The following is a 23,330-nucleotide window of genomic DNA, read 5'->3' on the forward strand; positions in this document are numbered from 1 at the left end:
TTAGCTAATCATTTGTACAACAGTCAGACCTCATGAACTTTCTAAATGTCATCAAGCTCACTGCAAACTTTCACATTATGAAAATAGCTTAACCTTTATTGTAGAATTTCTAGGAGATAGAAACATATAGAAAGTTAGTCTTCACTGATTTTTACATTCTGTTCTACTTAACATTAATCAACATCTGATGCATGGCAAATAGGACTGTAAAAAGCACAATGTTTTATGTAAAAGCATCCATTCTTTGCATGGCTTTTTATTCACAGTCAAAAGAAATAATTGCTACTATTTTTTTCCCTCCCCCTCTTTCTCTAAGGATCAATCTGCTTTGCAAACATGGCTATTGCTATGCTTGAACCAGCTTTACCCATCTGGATGATGGAGACCATGTGTTCAAAAAAATGGCAGCTTGGTAAAGTACAGTATATTATTTACATCTCTATATTTTGTCTAATGACTGTCTCAGTTCTGGTCCTGCTAATGATGCTTTCCTTATATGCTTCAGGGTAATTTTTTTTTTTTTCTGTCTTTAAATTGTCGGAATTATACCTGCACAATTCCAAACATTGATCTGTAAGAAAAATAAGCAGTGGATTGATGTTATTGCAATAGAGGCTCCAGTAAGGGGCAACACTCCCACTGCAAGGAGAAACAGATGCAGGCAGCCAGGGCACTGTGCTTGTCCCAGCTCCTTGGGGTGGCCCAGCAGCACCTCTGCCAGCGAGTGTTGGCTGGGCCAGCTGCAAGATGCCCATTGAGCTGCAGAGCCAGGCCAGCAGAGAAAAACAGTTTGTTTGGTTGTTTTTTTTCAGAGGGAATCCATCCTCGGTTACTAGTTTGAATTGCTGGGAGCAGGCAGCCCCAGAAATGTGCAGCCTGTGCGCTGTGTTTGGCGCAGAGCATGCTCATGCCAACACATACACCTGCAGGGGCTGCTCCTGGTAACATGTGGAAGAAGGATGGACTTGACTTAAAATGTGGTCACCAAGGACATGAGCACTTGTCCTTGAATTTGATAGATCTGGCACCCTTTTAGTGGTGGCTTAGTCATCCCATTCAACAGAAAGCAATGGGAGAGCCCCATCTTGGACCACAGTATAATATGCACCAGGGACACAGTCTCAGAAAACCAGTGTCCACAGGCAAACTGGAACTGTGTCCCATGGATCAGGTTAGATTAGAGCGTAAAAGTGGGGCAGTTACTTTCTCTTTGAGGTGAGCAGGAGGGAAAAAGAAAAGAAAATGGACTAATTTGCAGCGAGTGCCAAACTGCGCGTAGGAGGCTGATGCAAATCCTCTCGGGTGGGGGGTGTCTGCCCTCCATGTGCCACGACGGATCGTGCTGGTCCTCCGCATCAGCCTGGCCTTTGTGTTAGCTTGTAGGAAAGAGTTACCATTACAAATGCAACATGTATCTATTTGATAAAGTTAATTAAGTATTCTGTGCTGGGACATTTCACAAGGGTATTTTTTTAATATCAATATTGGGTATTTGAAAGGAAAAGAAAAATTCTTTATGAAAATTATGTTCAGCTAGCATCTGACTACTCTATGTTAATGTAAGCATCCCTACACCATACAGAAAGCACAAACCTTAGTTCTAATCATTGCAACTCAGATCTAGGGTGGCCACAGGGAGCAGTCCTTCATGTGCTGCTGTACTGTTGAACACTGCTAGCCTGTGATATAGCAAAGTTATCACACAAACTTAGACATTTTGAACCTCATGAAGAAAAAGAAAGATTGCTTATCTGCCTCCCTCGCTAGTTTCATATTATTGGTGCAACACAAATGAGATTTACAAATCTCTTAGTTGAATAGAGGTTCCTAGAAGGAAAATATCCATTTTAAATTAAGACTAATTTTACCCCTTAATGATATAAGTAATTGACTCCATTACGCTTTGTCTGATTTGACAGCATTAATTAAAGTTTTTAAGCCTCTTAAATTATATCTTGAGCTGCAGGGTTTTAAGCAAATTATTATCTTACGCAATTTGGAGATCCAGCTGTTTGAAGCATTATCTGAAGAAGGTATAAAGAACCTTGATTTGATCAATTAATGTTACTGTGCATAAAAAGCTTATTTAGAAAATTACAGTTCTGCTTCAGTATACCACAGCTTACACACCAACCTGCAAGTCTTATTTAACAAGCCTTTGCAGTATTATTATTTTATTTTTTTTTACATCTGTCAAGGTCTGCTACACATGACCGTTTGGTACAAGCAGATAGCTCCAGGTGGTACTGAAGCAGCTGCGGTTACGCAGGTGAAAACGTTTCCCCAGCTTCACCATTGTAACCTGCAAGGATTTTAATCACAGGATATTGCTGTGCTAAAAATTACCTCTTGATTTTTTTTTTTTTTCTTATGAATATCAGAGAGATAGGAAGGAAGATGGATAGGCAGGAAATGAGAAAATCTATGTTGTCTTGGTGAAGGATGAGAAGCGTATACACTTAAAGGAAATGGTATGATTCTGTACCATAATGTCACAGCTGCTTTCTAAATCCAAATTACCTGGCTTAACAGTGACCAAACGTGGTGGCATGCGCTCATTTGTCAGGCTTTCCCAGTTTTGTCAGGTTTCCCAGTTTTATTTTTCTTAAGATGATGCAAAATCTAACAGGAACAGAAAAAAAGTGTAATTTCTTCCAGGATACATGAACCATCCAACACCGTCGCACAAGGATCCAGCTTTAGGCACAGCCACCCTGTTCCTTTGCCTCTCGGATATTTTTTCATACAATGCCTTCCCCTCAAGGGCAGCCCCTGCTCCCACAGCATCCTGCCTGGTGCTCTCCAGGCAGCCGAGGCAATGGCACACCGCACTCGCCGTTAGTGTTTCTTCCTTTGACATCTCCCCTCCGGCTGGGTCCTGCCCTGCGACTTACGTGTAGGGAGAGGATGAATCCTCAAGTACAGGCTGTAACTGGCTTTTAAATCAGAGGTATTTCTGGCCAGCATGCAGGCAGCACCTGCTTCAGGTACAGCTGCTGCTGTGGAAACCTCGAGACTAGAAACAATTGCTGGTCCCAACAGTATGTTTTTCCTAGTGGATGTGTGGGAGATGGAAGGGTCTGGGTACCCTCCCATCAGGGTCAGAAGGAATTTGCTTGGGTGCCCTCATCTGCAAGTTGCTACAGATAGATTTTTAATTTAAAACAATAACTGGTTTTCTTTAATTAACTTTTACTGTAAATATATTGGCTAAATAATTTCCAAACCATGTATTTAAGGGTTTTTCCCCTTTGCATTATTGATACATGCTTAACTTCAGTGGCTGCTTGACCAAGGACCATATCCTGGCATTGCAAACTTGCCTGTACCCTGAGGCCTCACGGCATTCACAGGCTTGGAAGGGGCCTGTGACTTGCAAAGCCACCGCAGCAGTGCTGTTCCCCCCTCCAGGGAGGGCTTCACCCACCCCTGACCGCTCCAGGCTTGCTGCATGTGTGGAGCATATGCTCCATAAGCCATGCAAGAGCTGCTTTCCTTGACCTATCCCAAAGCTTATTATAGTTAGATATAAACTTTTTGCTCTTTGTTGTTCCATCCCCTCTCCCATACCAGTTCTTTTAGCTGATGCTGAAAAAGTCTTTCCAAAGGCGTCACATCACTCCCGCGTGTCATAGATGGTGCCCTTAGATTTCATGAGAAGGCTGCAACAAACCGGATATTTGATTCTCTGGGCTAGGCACAAAGGCTCTGTGAGATGCATTCAGAACAAAATTGCAGTGTCTGGAATTTATTAGTTTCTTTGAACACTTCACTAAAATCTGTGCTGATAACACATCTCATTCATATTTTTCAGGCGTTGCTTTTCTTCCAGCCAGTATCTCTTATCTCATTGGGACTAATCTTTTTGGGATACTTGCGCACAAAGTAGGAAGGTATGCTAGATTTAAAAATACTAATAATCTTCCAGCTTGTTCCTGTACCATTTCTAGTGTTTCCCAGGGTAGTTTATTGATAGCAGAAATTATTAAAGTTTGCTCTACAGTAACAAAATCGTTTTTTTGAACATGTTGCGACTTTGGTTGTGTAACTCGGCACTTTAGACGTAACTTTGAAACGTTCAGGATCAGCTCTACCCTCTCCGTATCACTGATTTCTGAATGATGTTTCTTCTTTGATAGGTGGCTTTGTGCTTTGCTTGGGATGCTAATCGTGGGAATAAGTATTTTATGCGTAAGTAGAAGATCATGTATCTTTCAAACCATGTAAATGTTCATCTGTTCATCTTCAAATACGTGCTTTCCCCGTGAGATTTTGCTGAAGTTTCTGCTTTATGATACATTATTAAACAATGTATAGTTAATAGGTTCCAGATCAGAGTTTTGAGTGCTTTCAAATTTCAGTGCTTCAGTTATTTTAAGGAAGAATGGCTCTGAAAGGAGGGTGATCAACATTTTATTCTAAGTGTGTTAGTGGTTTAATGGCACAGGTGTCTGAAACAGTAGCCCAGTGCAAGGATCAGACTCCGTAACATCTGTACAAATTGTGCTGTAACTACTTGGAGAATTTATCTTGCAAAAAGAAAACTAACTTCATTAGCATGTGCAGTGTGACATAATTAACTGCCTGAAATTTCTTTTGCAGGTACCGTTTGCTAAAAACATTTATGGGCTCATAGCACCAAATTTTGGAGTTGGATTTGCCATTGGTAAGACTTCTTACAGTCTGTTGTTTGTGTAAAAATTATTTTATATGAAGTTACGTGGAAAATCAGTTGCGTTACCATTCTGGTCTGACAGTAGTGAAGCCTAAGCTGTGGCCCAAACTGGTAGGTAGAGCAAGAAGGATTAGAGAACGGTGCTCTGGCAGATTGAACCAGGCTGCTGTTAGACAAGCTGAATTCTGAAGTCTGTCCAGAATTGCTCCATCGACCTAAACAGATCTTTCAAATTGTCTAGGAATGCATACGTTGTTTTCACAAATAAAGCCACACATGGCCAAAGCCCCAGTGTTCCCCATCGTGGAAAAAAATTATATAGCCATTTTCATAAAAAGAAGAAAAAACAGTCTTAAATTTTTGTTCATCAGATAGGAATCCCCAAGCCCATGTGCAAGTAGTCTTCTTCAAGTAGAACTTTGCTCATGCTGGACTACGCAGCCAGCCTGGAGTGGGAACTATGGCTTGGTGCCTAGCACTTGGCTGGTCAGCCGATGCTCTGGGGCATCTTCACGCATGAAGGATGTGTAGTTCGGACAGAAGTACAGGCACAACTACAGATCCACAGTATCTCAGCAGTTTTTTCATCTGCCTTGTGCGTGTTTCTTGCTAGTGATGACAGTGTGGCTCAAAAGGCATGTTAAAATCACCATAATAATTTTGATTGACTGGAAGCTAATGCAATCTTTTAGGCCTGCAGTACTTCCCATAAGGGAAAGCTGCTTGGCTGGTAATGGGAGGTGGGAGCCTTTGCATGCACAGTTGCAGGCAAGTGGTTGGTACCGCCTAAGCTTGTATATCTCTTGTCCTCTGACAAGTGTCACCTACACATCTACACATGCCCATACATGACCTCAGACACAGTAAAGTCCATACAAAGCATGAATAATACAGTCTATTTTTATGCAAATCTTTTGCTTATTTAAGAACAAGTATCCTTTTAGTTGCTTTTGCATCTCTTCTTAGCACGTAGTTGGCAAAGACATTAAAATAATTTAAAAAGGCAGTATTTTCCTGAAATATGTTTCCCTCCCTCACAACCAGGAATGGTGGACTCATCCATGATGCCAATTATGGGCTACCTCGTAGATCTGCGTCACGTATCTGTCTATGGCAGTGTGTACGCAATAGCCGATGTTGCCTTTTGCATGGGCTTTGCCATAGGTAAGTCCAGCTTTTTCCTGCCTACAATGCACAGTTAAAAAAAGAGAATATGCTACAATGCCAGGTGTGAATCCCAGTGGCATTCGCAGGCTTTACGAGCAGGGGTTTCTTATTTTCTAATATTTCTAAGAAATAAAAGCAGAGGGAATTGTTTGGCATCTGTTCCCCTCCTCTGCTGTGATGCCATGCTCAGCTTCATCAGCTGTAAGAGGCCTGAAGGTGTCAGGCACTGAACGCAGATAGGATATCAGTAGGAAAGAGGAACATTTGAAACTGCTACTATAGCTATGCTCCTAATAGTCTGCGAAGGGAATAACTCCCCACTGACCCCCTGCCTCCCTGAGCACATGATACAGATGCCTCTAGGAGCATTTTTGATTTCTTCAATGAATGTGGAGTATGGAACCAGGAGAGGTTTATGTTATAATTACAAAGATGTCTTTATATTCCTCAAATCAGTTTGTAAAGTGGGATTTTTGTATATAAAATTACTGTTGTCTAAATTGAGTGCTGCAGATTTTGTGTCTGAATGATCTTCAGAAAAGGTTTTTTATTAATATAAGGTCCTTCTGCTGGTGGTGCCATTGCAAAGGCCATTGGATTTCCATGGCTCATGACGATTATAGGGATTGTGGATATCCTCTTTGCTCCCCTGTGCTTTTTCCTTCGAAGTCCACCTGCCAAAGAGGAGAAAATGGTAAGCATAATGTGGTTTCTTTCTTTTGGTTTCAGTTTTCTTTTTTTTTGTGTGGTGGCTTTTTTGTTGTTGTTGTTTTTGTTGTGGGTTTGTGTTTTTTTTTGTGGTGAATCAAATTATAACTTTTTTCTGCATCTTTGTCTCTAATGTCCCCAAAAGGGGACCAGCATAGTTTATTTCCCCCTCATGCATCATTTTTGGAATGAACTCCCCTTTCTTTTTATGTCCAAGATGTATAAAGAAAAGCTTTTTATTACTCACATGTTACAAAGTCACAAATTTTATTATCACAAAACAGGGTCAGCAGGCATGCATCTGCAACAGCATATGCTGTGGTGCAGGCAGTATGAAAGCTACTTTTGTCTTCCTTGAAGTGTCAGAATTGGCACCCAATTTTGATTTATTCCTTTGTGTGCCTCAACCTGTTTTTTTCCCACAGTCCTCAACAGTGTATTTTTGCACCATATTTTTTCCTACTCCTTCTCCCTCCATACAGATCACTTGCCCTTGCAAACTAATGGCTTCTCTTACCCTATCTGTACCATGGGTCTTATCCTGAATTATTTTTTTTAATATAAATTTGCCAATGACTTAATTTTCTAGAGCAGTCAGTGTTCCCCAGCTGCTGTATGGTGTCTAAGAGTGGTGCTTGGCCAAATCAGCACCTTGCCCAGTCCCCTGCAGCCTGCAGTGGCTATCTAGGGATGAGTCTCAGGGCAGGCAGTAATACAGCTCTAAAATTACGGGCTAAGAGACCAGAGTATAAAATGACACTGTGATTAATAGCCTTTAACAGGCTTTTCCCCTGTTGATGTTCACATTTGCTGAGTAAATGTAAATATCTACTTTCCACAAGACCTGAAGTGAGGAGTTCCCCTACTTAATCCATCAGTTCTACGCCAAGACACCCATGAATGTGCCTGCAGGAATGTTTCTCTCCTTCACTCCTATTGCTCACTGTTTGCTTAGCCTGTCACTCAGAAAAAGATAGATTCCTGCTTTGGTCCTTTCCTTTGTTACCCCGCCTACACCATTCTCCTCCCTTCCTTTCCCATTTCTGTAGCTCATTCTACCCTTTCATATAATGTCATTTATCTGCTCCCCTATGCTGCTGTTGCAGTTGCTGTTCCTACAGATTTATACTGGATCAGGGTCAAAAGCCCTCTTACTGCAGGAGGGGGTCCATTGCCTTGCTCACTAGGCGTCTTCAGCTCCGCAAAAAGACAGGAAGCTCCCAAAGGAATCACAAGGCAGTGCAGTCAGTATACTGAACAATCCCTGTTGTGATTCCAGGGCTGGGAAAATCCTGGAAAACATGTACCAGTCTTTGCTGCAACATCTGTCACCATCTCTGGGTCGAGTCCTCCATCCTTTTTCTTGCTGAACAAGGTTGACCTGGGGCCAAAATGTAGTTGCTAGCTTTTTACTCAGGTGAAAAGAAAATGTAATTTTGCATGGCCACGGTCATGCTATGCAGCATCACATCTCTGCAAGGTAAGGAGAGAATGAGCTGTGTGTGCTGCTCATGCTTTGTACTGGCATGAGCAGAACAGAAGGCAGAGAAATTAATCTTGATGAAAGAGCAGCATACGTGGGGCCAGAGACCTTTCATTTTGCACATATTTGGACTGCAGAATCCTGGAGATTTCAGTTAATACCTTGTCATGACCTTTGCAGACTGCATTGATGTTTTGGGTTGGTTTTTTTTTTTTTTTTCAGTGGCCAAGGAATAGAAAGACCAAAGGAAAAAAAAAAGCTGCTAGTGCTATGAAGTTTATCATGTGCTTCCCTGGTCACTGCCAGGGTTTCACTTGTAGCATGGTAATCACTGAAGGAACAGGATCTCTCCCCTCAGCTTAAGCATTTCCACTGCCTGCCCCCCACACCATGCCTGTAAATGCAAAGGGACATCTGTTCCCAAAGTAGCTTGTGGCAATGACAGATGTGCTGCCACCTCTGGGGCTGGAGAGAGGCAAAGGAGAGATCCTGCTTTGTGGTCTTGGTGTGATTAATCAAAAAACCAAACTCAATCACCTTCAGCATGAAATGTGCTACACAACTGCTTCAAGGACAGAGACTGATTGATTGTCCTAGGAAAAATTCATCCCAAAGAATGTAGTATTGTAGCTGGCCCCTACATATGATAGCCACTCAGCTTGCCATGGCTGTCAGGTCACAATATTATGGCCACCACTCCCGGCAGAGCCTGGTGATGCTGCTCTGGAGCTCCACAGAAAGGGGTGGGAAAAGAAAAGCCAGTAAGGAAGACTCGGCTGGAGGCAGTAAGGCTTCTCTGGCTCAGCCATCCAGATTTTAATGGATGGAGATTAAATATAGGAGAGGCAAAAAAGTGGAGAGCAGGCAGAAGCATTTCAGTTTAATACATGTGCTGAAATACCGGTTCCAGTACCAGAAATGTGCTGGTGATGCCTTCAGGGCCAAGCTCCCACCTCACACAGAGCTGTGGACTTGACTGGCTCTGAAATCACTCCGGGTTCTGCTTTCAGGGAGGGGAGGCGAATCCCGGACCGATGGACGCAGCAGCATGGCTGTGAGGCAGAGGCAGCTAAGCAGGAACACTTAACAGCTGTACTGTTTTCTTTTAGGCAATACTCATGGATCACAACTGTCCTGTGAAAACAAAAATGTATACCCAGAACAACATCCAGTCCTACCCCATAGGCGATGAAGAAGAATACGAAAGCGATGAGTAACATGAAAAAGCCATATAACATATTTTGGTGTACAAAATGCAGTGTTTCATGTGAAACATCTCATCCTCATAGTTGTACTGTACATCTAATAGTGAAATGGTCAAAAAAACCAAAGCTATATTATTAATCGCCCATGGTTATAAAGCAGACTGCTAACCGCCTTATGGGGGGGTGGGGAAGCTTTTATAGAGGGTTTGTATAGCGTTAATCTTTATTTTGTGTATTTAATTTTATTGAATATTACACTATATTTTTTATTAAATGTGTAGTATAAATCTGTATAAATGTCAGTTTTAACTATTTGGTTTTTAAAGCCAACTCGTTGACATACAATGTTTCTTACTTTGGAGTCATAAGTTACTGCCACGAACTCGGATCTTTCTTATTTAATTGGAAGGGGGTAAAAAAGTAGCAAAGCTCAAAGAAAACCTATCTAATTTGCATCCTTTTAAATTGCACCCTTGTAAGTACACTGAGAGGAGCCAACGGCTGGAATTTAGTGTGGACGTCACTATCACTTTTTTGATCAACTTTAGGTCATAATAATATACATAATAAATAAAAGGCACAACTTCATTGCCAATTTAGAAAAAACGAGTTCTCCCTGAAACACTCATGGAATATTGTGGAAAACAGTATTTTAAACAGATGAGTGCATTGCTGTTAGTCAGCAGTATTTAATGAAGTTTTGTTAACCAGTTGTGCAATATGAAGCCCCCAAAACACACTACACCAGGTAAACAAGTAGATACAAATGTGCACTGTTCCCTTCCCTTAAAGGGAATATGAACAGCATAAAGGTACTTTTTATATTTCTATATTTTTAATCTTTTGAGTTTTAACATATCCCAACTTTATTTTAGATGCCTCTTCAGTGACTGGTTAAGAAAAGCTGCAGTATCATAGTATTTAACTTTAGCATGTACCAAAAGTAAGCTAGCAACTTCAGCAGTTCCAACAAAAATCTATTCTGTATTTGCATACACACCTTCAACTTTGCTAAAAATAATGAAAAAAATGACCAGTTTATTGCCAATAGCTCTTACCATTTGGGAATACAGTATAATGCAGGTAAAGCACTGTATTAGGCAGCCCCTTTCTGCAGTGAGAAAAATCAGACTTTGAGAGAACATTTTAAACCAATCCCCATGTCCTCATTAGCAGTGGTGTATCTTTTCATCCATAAAATTAAAATCTTTATGTGCCTTCTTTCATGTACGTGCAGATGTTTTATGTACGACAGCATAGATACTATGTTTACATATAGTTTTGTAAAGCATATATACTATGGTCAGAAAATATGAAAAATATAGTGGACCAGACTTCAAGTATTGCTTTGTCAATAATTATGCGTTCAGACTGCATTAAAATAAAGTTATCTGAAAGAAGTTCATGATCTATTGTAATAAAGTAAAAATAATAAAGAAAGAAAGAATCCCCCTCATCATTTGCCTTATGCATTCTGTTTTACTGTATCCTGGGGGGAAAAAAAAAAAAACAACAAATATTTTAGGTCTTGGGAAAAACACTTCTCATTTCCAGTCCATTTGTAACTCAGGACAAACGTTTTCACTCCAGGTCATAAATACATGCAACTTGTTTAAGTAACTGCAATAGCTTCCACAGATCAGTCCTGGGCTGCTGCTCAGATTTAGCTTTTGGGAAACAGCTACGGCCAAAATGTGCAGTACCAGCACCACCCCTGTATGTTCCTTAAATAAGGGTGAAGATTCTGAGAAAACAACACAAGCAAGAGGCTTAAAATGGTGTGAAAGGCCAAGCAAGACATCCTATGGTTGATTTGAAAACTCCACGTAAAGATTTTTTGTGATGGTGTATTTTCAGTCGCATTCCTTTGAGTACGTAACAGATGGACATCCTTCCTTCAAAGCAGAGAGGTGTTTGGAGACAGACATTAGACAGCATAAACCAAGGTTCTGTCATATGTTGAGTACTTCTCTGCCACTGAATAAGTAACGCTTGTGCAGACTGATGAGTATTTACATTAGGTTCAGATTTTAACACTGTAGATCATTTAGATACTCAAAACTTTGCTCCAAGAGAAGTTATTTTACTTAGCTTCATTGACCTGTTTTGGTCAACACCAAAAATTGTTAATTCAATTAAATTTGAAATTAACATACCAATGTTAGAATTCTAAATTATCATATATGTTCATTTATTTGCCAGATTAACAAAATGTATTGCTTAAATTCACAAGTATGAAAGAAATGCAAAGGTAGCAACCTATATATATACTTTAAAGAAAGCACAGAATGGCTTGCTTTATACTTCATGGCTTGGTTTTACACTTTTGAGAACATCAAAATTAAGGAAAAGTTCACATTAATCTGCAACACAATCGAGTATGAGGGGGAGAGATTAATGGATCACATTCCTCTAATGCAGATAAAGGCAAGTTCCTACTGGGGCATCATGAACCAGCATCTTACCAGTTTGCTCAGCAGATCCACACAGCTCAGTCTGGTTTCCCACGCTCTTCCTCTGCTCCCAGTCCACCAGAAGAAGTTAGAGGAAGGCAGAGTTAAGAGCCACCCAGACATCCATGTTTCCCCCCTAGAAGAGATACTTAGCAGTTGTTCTAAATTTTGGACTTTTGGAGGAGTAAGTAACCAAACCCTTTTTGCTGAGACTCAGGAAGGAACTTTAGTCACAGAAAACATACAAAAACCCCATTCTGTCCTGGAATAGTTTGGGTTCTTTCATATTTTGTATATTTTGATCTGTGTCAATTTAAGTGTGATAAAGTCACTTGGTTAATTCGCTCCCACTACAGAGCCCTTCCCTGTAGTTGTAAACTTCCATACATGTTTCATTTCATATTTAAGGGGAAAAAAAAACAAGGACAGAGAGTTACACAGAAAAGCTGATTAGATAAAAATGAGCTAGTAAACAGTAAGCATTTGTTTAGTTGTTATCCATTAACATTTTCTGAAAGACAGGGCAAGTCAGAAGAATTTTTCTCAGACAATTTTTTCCCCCTAATGTAACTCTGGTGGTAGTCACTATCACCAATGCTGCCACTGTAATTATTATTTGTGCAGTGCTTGGAGGTCTTAAACAGCCATAAACATCCGTAACATTTTATAAGATTCTCTAGCTATACAAAGAATCAGCTGGAAACACCACTTTTAAAAGAAATTTACTATTAAACTGTGAGTAAAACCACATGCATATGCAAATAGAAAGAATACATAAAAGCCCAATTAATCCAGCCATCAGTATTTTATTTAATGCAAAATGTGTTTTTCTCCCAGAGATCTTTCCTTTTAGTGGCTTCAGATGATAAACTGCAATACAAATGTTTAAAAAATATTAACACAATGCAAAGAAGTTGATAATTTAGCAAAACTATTTTATTAAAGCTTATTCTCATGATAAAATAATAGCCAACAAAATCATATTAGGCAGATCTTCTGCAAATGTGTGTAGCTGCCACCTATTCAGATATCATTAAGTCCAGATATTCTTGTTTTCTGTGGTATTCTTTATTTTCAGCTATTTACAGTCAAGCATGAAGCACAGATTACATCAGGAATGTACTATTACAATTTTCCCCTCGAGATTCACTGTTTATTATAATTAATGCCAGATAGGAATTTATGTTTTCCTTCTTATCACTAAAATACAACTGTTTTGCCCTTTTCCCATTCGGTATATTTAAAAATATTGCACTACGTTTAATTTCTCTCTTACAATCATCATTAGCAATACTATATGAGGAAAACTGTATCCAGCTTTTCTTACCCGCTATATTATGCAAGTCAATTTAAAACCATGGATGTGTTTTTGAAATCGGTATTTGCATTGTTCTCACAGCTCCTTCACGTGTACCAGGGTTTAAGTGAAGTACTTGGCTATGTTTGAAAATCTCTATAGTAGTCCCTAAGAGCAAACACTGATGGAGATTGAACGCAGATCACCACCAATGGTAAGCCACCAAGAAAATGGAGTGGGCAAGTCTTAATATACATCTCAAGCAAGTACAGGTTAAATAACTTTTAGTCAATAAGGGAAGCTAATTTTGTGCAATTATTTGCTGAAGCTTAATTTCAGAAGTGTGTCACATGCCTATCGTAGCATGGATAGTGTTTTCCATACATCAGCTAAGTAAGTATCAACTGCCCAGAACTCACAAAAAAGTGCAAGTAGTTGCAAGAGCGGAAGTAACCGTTTTGTTTAGAAGTTACAAGTATGCATTTCCATCTGTGAAAGCCACTGCTTCTTAATTTTGCCCATCACAAAAATAAACTGAGAAGCAAATCTAACTGAGAGGTCCATTACAGACTGCCTGAAAATTTAAAGGCGTTATTTTACCATCTTAGATTCAACTCCATTTCCAAAAGCGTATTTTTTTTTCTACTACCAGTGATGATGATACCAGTACCTAACACAGTACCTAAACCAAAGATGATATTTTATATGGCATTTCAATACACAGAAGATGAAACAAAGACATGTTTACAGGGAAATAAATAACAACAGCCTTAGCCACGCAATGCTAAGATCCACAGTTAACACATAGCACAAAACCAGATTGTTCTTTTCAAAAGCTGCTGGCTGAAATTCTTCCTCATCTCTACTGGACTCACTTATTTTGACTCAAATAAAACATGTTATATGCACTCCAGGATATTTTTCTGAGAAAGGTGATCCTTCTGCTCCGACTGTCTCTTCTGGCTGAGAAGCTGGATGTAACTTACCACTATATGATTACTGAGAACAGCTGAGAGAACACGTTTACTTATTTTGTAAAGTGTTTTGTACCTTAAGCTTTCTGAAATGATAGTCAGCAGCAAAATATTAATTCATTTTTTAAAAATTACTTAAACCATCATTACACGCTTTTTCATAGAATGCAATGAAACCTCCAACTCTTGTGAAGAACAATCTTCCTCTATCAGGTTATCAGATAATACAACAATACTTAAACATAGAATTTTGTTCTGGAAGGCAACCAGCCTCTTACCTCAAAGATATTCCCAATTAAATTATCACAAGATACTGGTATGTATTTTGATATCTAATATTACCCAATCAGGATACAATAGCCCAAAGTTCTAAGGAAGATTTTTTTTTAGGATAGCATTACTATATTTTATGTTAATTACAGACTATGAAAAGTTCTTGTATTTAACAAAAACATGGAAAACAAATGATACGCAACGTTCACTTCAGTAAATATTAATAACAGACAAAACAAAAGACCTTTTGTTTGCTTTCATGATATGTTTGGCCGAAAAAAAAAAAATGCAACTACTTAGAAGACATACAATAAAACTGTGATCAACATTTTAAAGCCTGGTCCCTCAGTGACTTCTGTGTCAGTCATCAGCTTAGGCATGCAACAAGCTTATAGTTTTTTCATCATACAATGGAAACTACACATTTTGAAAATCTTGCCAGTTTCCTGTTGAAAACACTAGCTCAAAAAAGAAACAACCCCAAACAATCCGGGGAGGGTAGGGGGGCAAGTAATCCATTGGACACCACACACATTAATGTGAAATGGTAAGGTTACATAATTAGAAAAAATAAAAATAAGTTATTAAAAATAAATTTCCAATATAAACCCCAAAATGTAGTTTTAACCAGCCTGTTTAACAAAATGATGGTGCTGTAGCTGGAGAAGAACCATTATTACCTGTACTCTTACACAGGCAAGTAACTGTGGAGAAGCAGGACACGTTATGCCAGTGTTCTAATTTAATTTTTGTGTGTTTTTAATTAAGTGCAAAGTATTCTTTTAGCCCATTCCTGCAAAGACTAAACATGTAAATATCAGTCTGCTGATAGAGGTGGATCAACTGGTTCTTCTGATATGATGTTGAATGTTGGAGCCTCCATCAGACTGACATCTTCATTATCCATTTCTTCTGCCGTACTGGGTTCCTCCGAATCTTTAGTCACCCTTTTGGCCTGCCGCTCTAATGACATGTTCTCCAAAGACTCTATGTCCTCAATGCCTGCCCTGTAGTGGATCATCAGCAGTGTAAGGGCCTGCAGTCTTTCACCCGACTTAGCCAGTGCAGCAGAAATCAAGGCTTTTTTCCTTGCATCGGTTGTCTCCTTTTCTTCTTTAACCAGTGAATTGTTATTTTCCAGCTCCTGGTCTATTTCATTCTGCAGCTTATCCAACATAAATTCTAATTTCTGAAAACGCTCCTCTGTGGGTAAACTTCTGTAAAGATCACGTCCAATTTCTTTAACAGCAATGAAGACACTGTCATCTAGACCACCCTCTTTTCGGACCAGTTTTATCCCAGTACCTGCTGCACGTTTTGAAGGACTGCTGGGCCCACTGATTTCAGTATCACTGCTTTCATTATCCGAAGTGTTTGGTGTGTGCTTTGGCGAAGGTTCTACCACCTCTGTTCCTTGCTCAGAGAGGCGAGCTTTGGGGACTTGACGAAGGTTTAACAAACGGGTGCTTGTATTGATGATATGCCTGGTCAAACCTGTAGTTCTGTTACCAGATTTAGATTCTGAATCCACACGAGAGGATGCAGCTTGGGGAGCTTCCTGCCCTTCTGCTCTACAACCTCCCGCAGTTCGATCAAGTCGCTTTTCAGCTCCCACACAAAAGGGCGTCTCAGTTAGACATTTTTCTTGACATTTTTTATGGCAAACGTAAGCGCAGAGCATGCACTGCGAAGCCGCTTTAGTCCATACTTTCTTTTTGCAGTAATCACACCAAGTTGGATTCTGAAACTGAGTGTCTTGAAAATTATGCTTGTTCTCTGTAAAAACAACCTGTCCCAAGTAAGGATCCTCTTTCTGAAGTGCACGAGCTTCCTCTTCCAAGTGACATTCCTTTTCTTTCTCCAGGAGAAGATTTGAATCATCTATTTCACCTTCTTTTAAATATTTGAAGTGTAAAGTTACATCGCCATAACAAAATTTTTCATTGAATCCCTTATGGGTTGTCAAATTCCGCAATGCTGTTCTGGTGACTGCTGCTTTAGGTGCAGGAGCATCCAGTTTAAATGTTCTAATATATTCCATTGAGGATGTAGCTATACAATCTAAAGCAATTTCTTCAAGTTTTATGCTTACATATCCTAAGCAGATAAACCCACCTGCTTTAAAAGGGTCTCTGCACCACAGTGCAACGTTAAGGTACTTATGGTATCCTTCTACTTCAAATAGACAGGAGGATGTTCTCGTCCTTGGCCATCGACCTTGCCGGACTTTGTAAGGAATTTCTGGCGATTCCCATGTTTGATGATCATCTCCACTATCTTTGTAACTACGTGTATTTTCTGAAAGTCCATCTTTTAATGTATCTTGTTTTGGTGCTGTTATTACTTTTGATACCGCTGGATCTTCTATTTGATCGTTATTCTTTATTACCTTCTCTGTACATTTTTCTCCATTATTTGTAGGTGGAGGCGGCCTCTCTGGTTTTTCAGAAGACACACCTCCAGTTTCTAACAGATTCTGAGTTTCACTAGTAGTTAAAACAGGCTTACTTTGTGGCCTAGGTGGCACAGGAGGCTTCGTACCAGATCCTTGTGATTGTTTACCCAATTGCTGCGATGCATCTGAACTCTCAATAGTTTTGGGTGTTGCCACTTTAGCTCCATCTTTTTGTTGTGTTTTTGATGTTGTCTGATAACTTCCTAAATGTAGCTTTCGATTCAGAATCGGAGATATAGTTCCAAGGGGTTTAGCAGCAAGTATTACTACTGAACGTTTGGGAGACTGAGTTGTTGGCAGATCTTCCTTTTGGTCAGGTGATTCGCAAGCTAAGTCCTCAAATTCTGAATCAAAATCTCTGTTATCAACATCAGCTGATAAACTAGCTTGGTCATCTTCTGGCTGTGTCAAGAAAGCAGTGTCTTCCAATTGTCCAAACCCATCCTGCAGTGCTGAACCATGCTGGTTGTACCCAACGGGCCTTTCATAGAAGACTAAAACTCTGTCCCCAGCCTGTCTAATAAGCTTCAGCACCTGGACAGTTGATGTGATTTTAACACCTAATAAAAAAAAAAAAAAAAAGGACAAAGTTGTTAAATTTTAATTATGATAACAACCTAAATGGTCAAAAATAGTCAACAAACATGTTTAGCTCTTTAATAGTGGCAATACTGTTGTTGCTCACTAGCAGAGGAAGTCAATTATGACAGAAAAGCTTAATTGAAATGTAACAGATGGACCCTTTCCATTTTATTCATACAAATATATCACTTCAGGAGCTGGAAAAGATACTAACATAAATACTCCAGTTTGCTGTTTGTTATTAATGCTGTAATCTTATAGAATAATGTTGATGTTACATGCTAACTTTTTTAACTTTGGTCTTACTGTAACTTTGGACTTAGTGGCAGGCATTTAACAAATTATTCAAAAGAGATACATCTCTTTAAACATAGTTTTAATTAAAACAGAAGCAAGCTAACAAAGAAAATAGTTCCAATACGTTAATAAAATATAGGCATGACGCTACATTCTCAGTGTGGCTGAACAGTGAACTCAATCACCTTTCTCATCAGAACTTTCAGAGCCATTTGACAGTATTTCCAGCCTATGGTAAGATTCAACAAATTACGCGCAAGCTAAAATATCTTTAATGAGCACATAATCCAAATAAAGTCATGTAGGGTGTCAGGTAAAAATAATCTCTTGTTCTAGAGGAATCACCAATTGCCTGTCCAAAGCAAGTCAAAACCCTTTTAAATCACTGGTGCAATGCAATGGGGATTTTGGGCAGTACCTAATCACAATAACTCATTATAGTGGTTAAGCTCTGCTCTGTAAAACCTCTCAGGCAAAAACTTGAAAAAAAACAAACAAAAAACCAAACACCCACCAATTAATACAACTGTGCTAGCAGGGAGTTTAAGCAGTTCATGTCGTAAATGTATAAAGTTCTATCTTCATAGTATTTTACCACAGTAATTCTGCTATAGCGTATTAATGACAGAAGAACCAAATATAACATTTATTTATCTCTTATTTATATGGTTAATGTTTGGAGAAGACATGTATGCTGTCACATGCAGGGATATCTGGGATACCATATATAGCTCAGAATTATGCAGCTCTCTGCATTTCTTTTTCTACCGACTACATGATGGAGAATATCCAAATTTCACAATATAACCCTAACATAATTTCTTCTACCATTTTCCCCCCCAGCATGATTTCAGTTTACATTCTATTTTATCAGTGGTACCTATACTTATTTCTAAATTTTTATTAATATACAGTGATATTCCAACTCCTTTTTGGTCTTTATAAATCCCTGGACAGTACACAACCCCCAACAACTTTAAACTACACTACTTATGATTCCTACTTCATAATGTTTTTAGTCACACAACATCCACTGGAAAACATAGCGTTATTTCTTAATTATTAACAGGTTCCTATCTGCTCCTTCCACTAAGTTGACCAGCCACTTTTCTTGCTAATGGTTTACTTGTCCTTCAGTCCATTGCCACATTCTGTAGGTCCCCTCCAATTCTCAAGTTTATAGCAGTAAGATTTTCAGTATCAGTTTCTGATCATGGTTTAGATTATGATCTAGTTCTCTGTTGGTGACAGGGTCCATATAAACTAGAAGTATTCAAGCTATTACCTGGAGATGGTCTAGTTTAAAACTGTAGAATATAAACTGGTATCAATCCACTTCATAATGCCCAGGGATTTCAACAGAATCTTTATTATAATAAAAACAACCAAACAACCAAAAAACCCACAACAAAAAAACCACAGTGCCCTCCTCCACAAAAGTCAAGGGTAACTGTTTCAACAGAGCACTTATCTGCCAGTTATATTTGAGAACTTTGGACAAATTGTAAGAACTGTAGAATTGATTTCTAAATAATACTTAAGGCTCCTACATGTCAGAGCTAACAAAAATTTATACTACAAGTATAAGAATACTATCAAATGCTCATCAGGTCTTCTTGGGTCATCTTGACATTTCAGACAACTACTCTAAGTCAAAAATATGTTTATGCTACTTGTTCCATACTCTGTTTAGTACTTTTAAGGTTCAAAGCCGAGTATGCAGGCGTAAGGTGTACAATTCTATGATTTTCTTTGTAAACTAAGCACATTTTATAACATCACTGGAAGAGACTAAGTAGAGAACCTCACAGGATCACTGTCAGTTAGAATATGTTTATATTCAAATGTTTATTCAACTTCATTTTGAATTTACCTAGCAAAGAGTAAATAAACTGCAAGGAAATTAATCAAGTGCATTATATCGTTAAATGGCCATAAATACATGCGTTAATTTTTATGACTGCCAAGCATAACCATACTTGTTGAGAAAGGCAGTCTAGTTGAACCATATGCAGACACGTCCTCCCACTTTGCAAGACAACACTTATTTTGAAAGCTGACATATTACTCACTGCCAATGGCTAGAAGTCTGTCTCCCCTCTGTAGATCAGCAGCTGCAGCAGGTGAGTTTGGAGTCACAGTTGCAATGACAACATGCCCTGCATCTTCTTCCTTGGACTGTACAAGGCGGAGCGTGAGCCCAACGCTTTGCAGATTGCCTTTCACTAGTTCTGCCTGGAGAGAAAGACGTTAGGAGTATGTTGATTAAGCAGACTGCAAGGATTCATGGTTACTAATGGTTACTAATGGTCATTTAAATGAAATTATACAACTGATATTATTTTTTTAATTACATTAGGACATCCAGTGACTTCATTAAGCAGATATTCATGTCATAGATTAACTGCCTGCTAATCCAGTTTACACCTTTGGAGAAACATGGAACCAAATGTCACCAGTGCTGAAGAGCCAAATATGCCAAAACTAGAGAGCAGTGCAAGAAACTGTCAGCAAAATAATAAAAAAAGCCACAAGTGTGTATGTGTACACATCTATTCAATAGTTTTATATATAATTAGTAACATACCGAGATAACCTACGCAAATACAAATCAGCAAGAAAGGCAACACATGGCTCATCTTCACAAAAAGCGCCAGTCCCAACAGAGCTACATCTAAACACAACCTCATCATCGGTTTTATTGGGAGGAAGTTATTATAGAGCACTGTACCTTCAATCTAAGTATCACTTCGAATATACCACGTTTGTGTTCTGCAAGTAGCTCTTCAGTCGTCTATACAAGAATGTGTTTGGAGTAAGAAAACTTATGTACTTCTACATTGCTAAAGCATATTTAGAATAAATCTAAATTAACAATAGCCTAAGATGTTTCTTCAAAGACTCAGAACCCTTTTCTCATATTTATGCTGCAAGATAAATAAAAGATAAGACTTAACACAATCCCAGATATCCTTAAAAAGATAATTACTTAGGTGCAATCTCTGCAGTAAAGTTTCATCCCACATGCACGCACAGATGTCTTATATTCTTCAATGGGGACTTCCAAATTATATCTAGGTAGTAGTCAATTGTTTACATACCTTAGTATCTGAAATATTTGAGAACTTTTCTCTTAATGAAGACTGTCCTTTATGAATTTAAAAATATACCTTTTTTCCCCCTAAAACACATTCTTTCTATACTGTTTCAAATGATCATCTACAATCATTCCACCAATGCATGTTGTGTCTGTTTGAAAGGGGAACTCATAGTCTATGTTTCAGCTCCAAGGACAAATATGTAATTCGCTTTTTTTGATTCCTAAGAACAGAGACAGACATTGTTTGTAGAAAACCTCCACAGGAAATTTTCTATTTGGTTTCAATTTACTGGGTTTTGGTAGACAGTCTTCTCATCCATCCTTCTGCATTTACTTTGTTGCTATTCAATTGTCAATGTTTGAACTGTCTGCAGTTGATCCTTCTCTTCTGAGGATGTGTTAGTTTGCTTAATTTTGTACAATGGCTTTCCACAGATGAAGTGGATTACTGAGCTTCAGTACATGACTCTCATTGGCTGCATGGCTTTCACTCCTTTCCTATAGTCTTAATAGCAGCACATCTTGGGTTTTGTATTAATTGTTCAGTTCTTTGTAGAAATAAAAATGCTACAGTATGCAACAATTTGCTTCAGTACAGTATTGAGTTTGAAGGAGCAGACTTGCATTAACTTTCCAAGCTTTGTCAATAATTTTCTGCATTTCTCGCAGTCACTTAAAGATAATTTTCTATCAAACTTTGTTAACATCTATTGTGAATATCCAGTAATGTATATGACAACACAAAATGACATTTACAAAAATGTAAGCTTAATTGCAGTTCCAAGTTTCAAGGTTCTTCTATAAAAACAAACAAGTAGTTCCCTGCAGAAACAACTGTGGTAGGGTTTTTGCCTTTTTTTTTTTCCCCTGTTGCTTTTAATTAAGGCCTTTCCCATTTACACCAATGAAACTCTCATACTTTTTCTTTGTTTCTTAATTCTTAAGAGGTTTTTTTTAAAATTTAATTACGTATCAGAAATACCTGCAGAAGAAGAGAGAAACATTTTCTAAAGAAAAGAATTACTCTTCTGCTTTAGTCCTTATATATAATATGGCTTTAAGTTAGCAATTCACAAATGTTGCATGTGCTGCAAAGAAACAACGTGAACAATTACTACAATTTCAAACAACACTAGTTGAACATTTTAACTGTCAAAAAACCACAAGTGACATTAATTTGCTGTGCCGGCATACAAACCTCCAACAAAAGCTCCTTCCAGAAATCACTCCCCTATGCTATGTAGCTCTGCATATTATTATCAAATAACAAGGCGATCACTATTTCTGAGATTTGCCACAGAGTCTAAGTAATCAAATATCTTTTCTTATGATGGCTCCTTTGAAAATCTTACTCTAAATGACTATGTAAGCTATCCTAATGAAGATCAGAAAGTTAAACTCCCACTTAAGGAACACCAGCAAACATGAACCACACAAAAGACTGAAAAGCAAGCTATAACTATTTTTTGCCCTTATTTTTGTTAGTCCACTGAAATTTAAAGCTCTTTAGTGATAGAATTTCAGGAAAGAAATGGATGCTTGGACAGAATGATGGAGGGAAAAAAATCCAAAACAGGATAATTTTCCTCTTAACACTAAGTTGTTCTGGACATTTAATTATACTCCTTTATGGACACATCTATTTTGTTGACATATTAGTTCTGGATCTTAATGCCGAGAACTGGAGTTAATTTATAAGATAATACGTTTTAAAGTCATGGCTCATCCAAGATGGACAGTCTGTTAGTTTTGCATCATTGCAGAAGAAACATTGCTGTAAGTTTGTTTGCATGAGAACTCCTCTGCAATCAAGTCTTTGTGCAGATCAGAAAAACATCCAACTTCAGAGGGACACTGGCCTTTGTAACACTTTTACAGGAGTTACATGCAATTTTTTTTTTCTTTTTTACAGTCCAATATTTTCTCATCCATTCAAACAGTGGCACAAACAAGTGATAGTTTTGAAAGACCCTTCCTTCAGAATGCAACAAGCCTTATTTGAAAGGGAATGTCAGAAGGGAAACAAGAGCTAGTACTACAACATCTAGTGTTCTGAAGAAAGGCAGCAATGACCTCTAACCACTATTAGTACTTGCAATCACGGCAAACCATGAGGAGCAGACATGGGGAAGGGCATAATTAGACAATAAAAAGGAAAAAGTGTTACCAAAAGCTCCTTCTTACAGAGTTTGTCAGTACCAACCCTCATCCTCTTGAGCTTCTTTTGAATCCAAGGACGACTCTGAGCAGATCTCAACAGTGGATGACTTAACAGTGAAAATATTCTCTACTGGAAAAGACTAGAAACCTCTGAGGTGATTCCCAGCATTACAGGCTTCCCTCCTCCCCCAGGGTGAGACCACATAAAAGAAACTAGGGACAGCTGGGACCAAAGACACTTAGGTATCTCTGAACATTTGGCTCCCATGCAGGGACACCAACCGCAGATTACAACGCGTATGACTCACTGATGGAGACTTCCAATATTCTAGCAGTATCTGATGGAAAGCTGTTTTTGGAAGGGGAGCGCCTTTGAACATAACAAGCAAAGTTCATCTCAACTTTTTATTAACTTTGGCACAGTCACAAGCTTTCTCACGAAGTAAACTGTTTTTATTTATCAACCCAAAGCAGATGAATAGTTTCCTTGATTTTTCTTTC

The 23,330-nt window shown here is 38.6% G+C and overlaps 2 protein-coding genes across 4 annotated transcripts in view; one reads left to right on the forward strand and one right to left on the reverse strand.

Moving 5' to 3' along the window:
- Positions 1–12,482, forward strand: part of SLC18A2 (solute carrier family 18 member A2) — a 32,966-nt gene extending 20,484 nt beyond the window's left edge. For 2 of the 3 annotated variants that reach the window (XM_055801281.1, XM_055801273.1), the window contains exons 10-16: positions 317–412; positions 3,815–3,893; positions 4,140–4,191; positions 4,603–4,666; positions 5,720–5,839; positions 6,403–6,536; positions 9,143–12,482. In XM_055801281.1, coding sequence (XP_055657256.1) covers positions 317–412; positions 3,815–3,893; positions 4,140–4,191; positions 4,603–4,666; positions 5,720–5,839; positions 6,403–6,536; positions 9,143–9,250 — 653 coding nt within the window. In that variant the 3' untranslated portion in view covers positions 9,251–12,482. The remainder of the gene's footprint in view (positions 1–316; positions 413–3,814; positions 3,894–4,139; positions 4,192–4,602; positions 4,667–5,719; positions 5,840–6,402; positions 6,537–9,142) is intronic. The other variant, XM_055801291.1, reaches the window with a different exon arrangement.
- A 123-nt stretch (positions 12,483–12,605) lies between these two features.
- The window catches only part of PDZD8 (PDZ domain containing 8), a 59,445-nt gene continuing 48,720 nt past the window's right edge, over positions 12,606–23,330 (reverse strand). Inside the window, exons 4-5 of the mRNA XM_005229773.4 lie at positions 19,642–19,804; positions 12,606–17,250 (exon numbers count right to left, since the gene is read on the reverse strand). Of these exons, the coding sequence (XP_005229830.2) occupies positions 15,053–17,250; positions 19,642–19,804 (2,361 nt within the window). The 3' untranslated portion in view covers positions 12,606–15,052. The remainder of the gene's footprint in view (positions 17,251–19,641; positions 19,805–23,330) is intronic.

The sequence above is a fragment of the Falco peregrinus genome, chromosome 1 (assembly GCF_023634155.1).
Source record: "Falco peregrinus isolate bFalPer1 chromosome 1, bFalPer1.pri, whole genome shotgun sequence".
In the NCBI taxonomy this organism is placed as follows: Eukaryota; Metazoa; Chordata; class Aves; order Falconiformes; family Falconidae; genus Falco; species Falco peregrinus.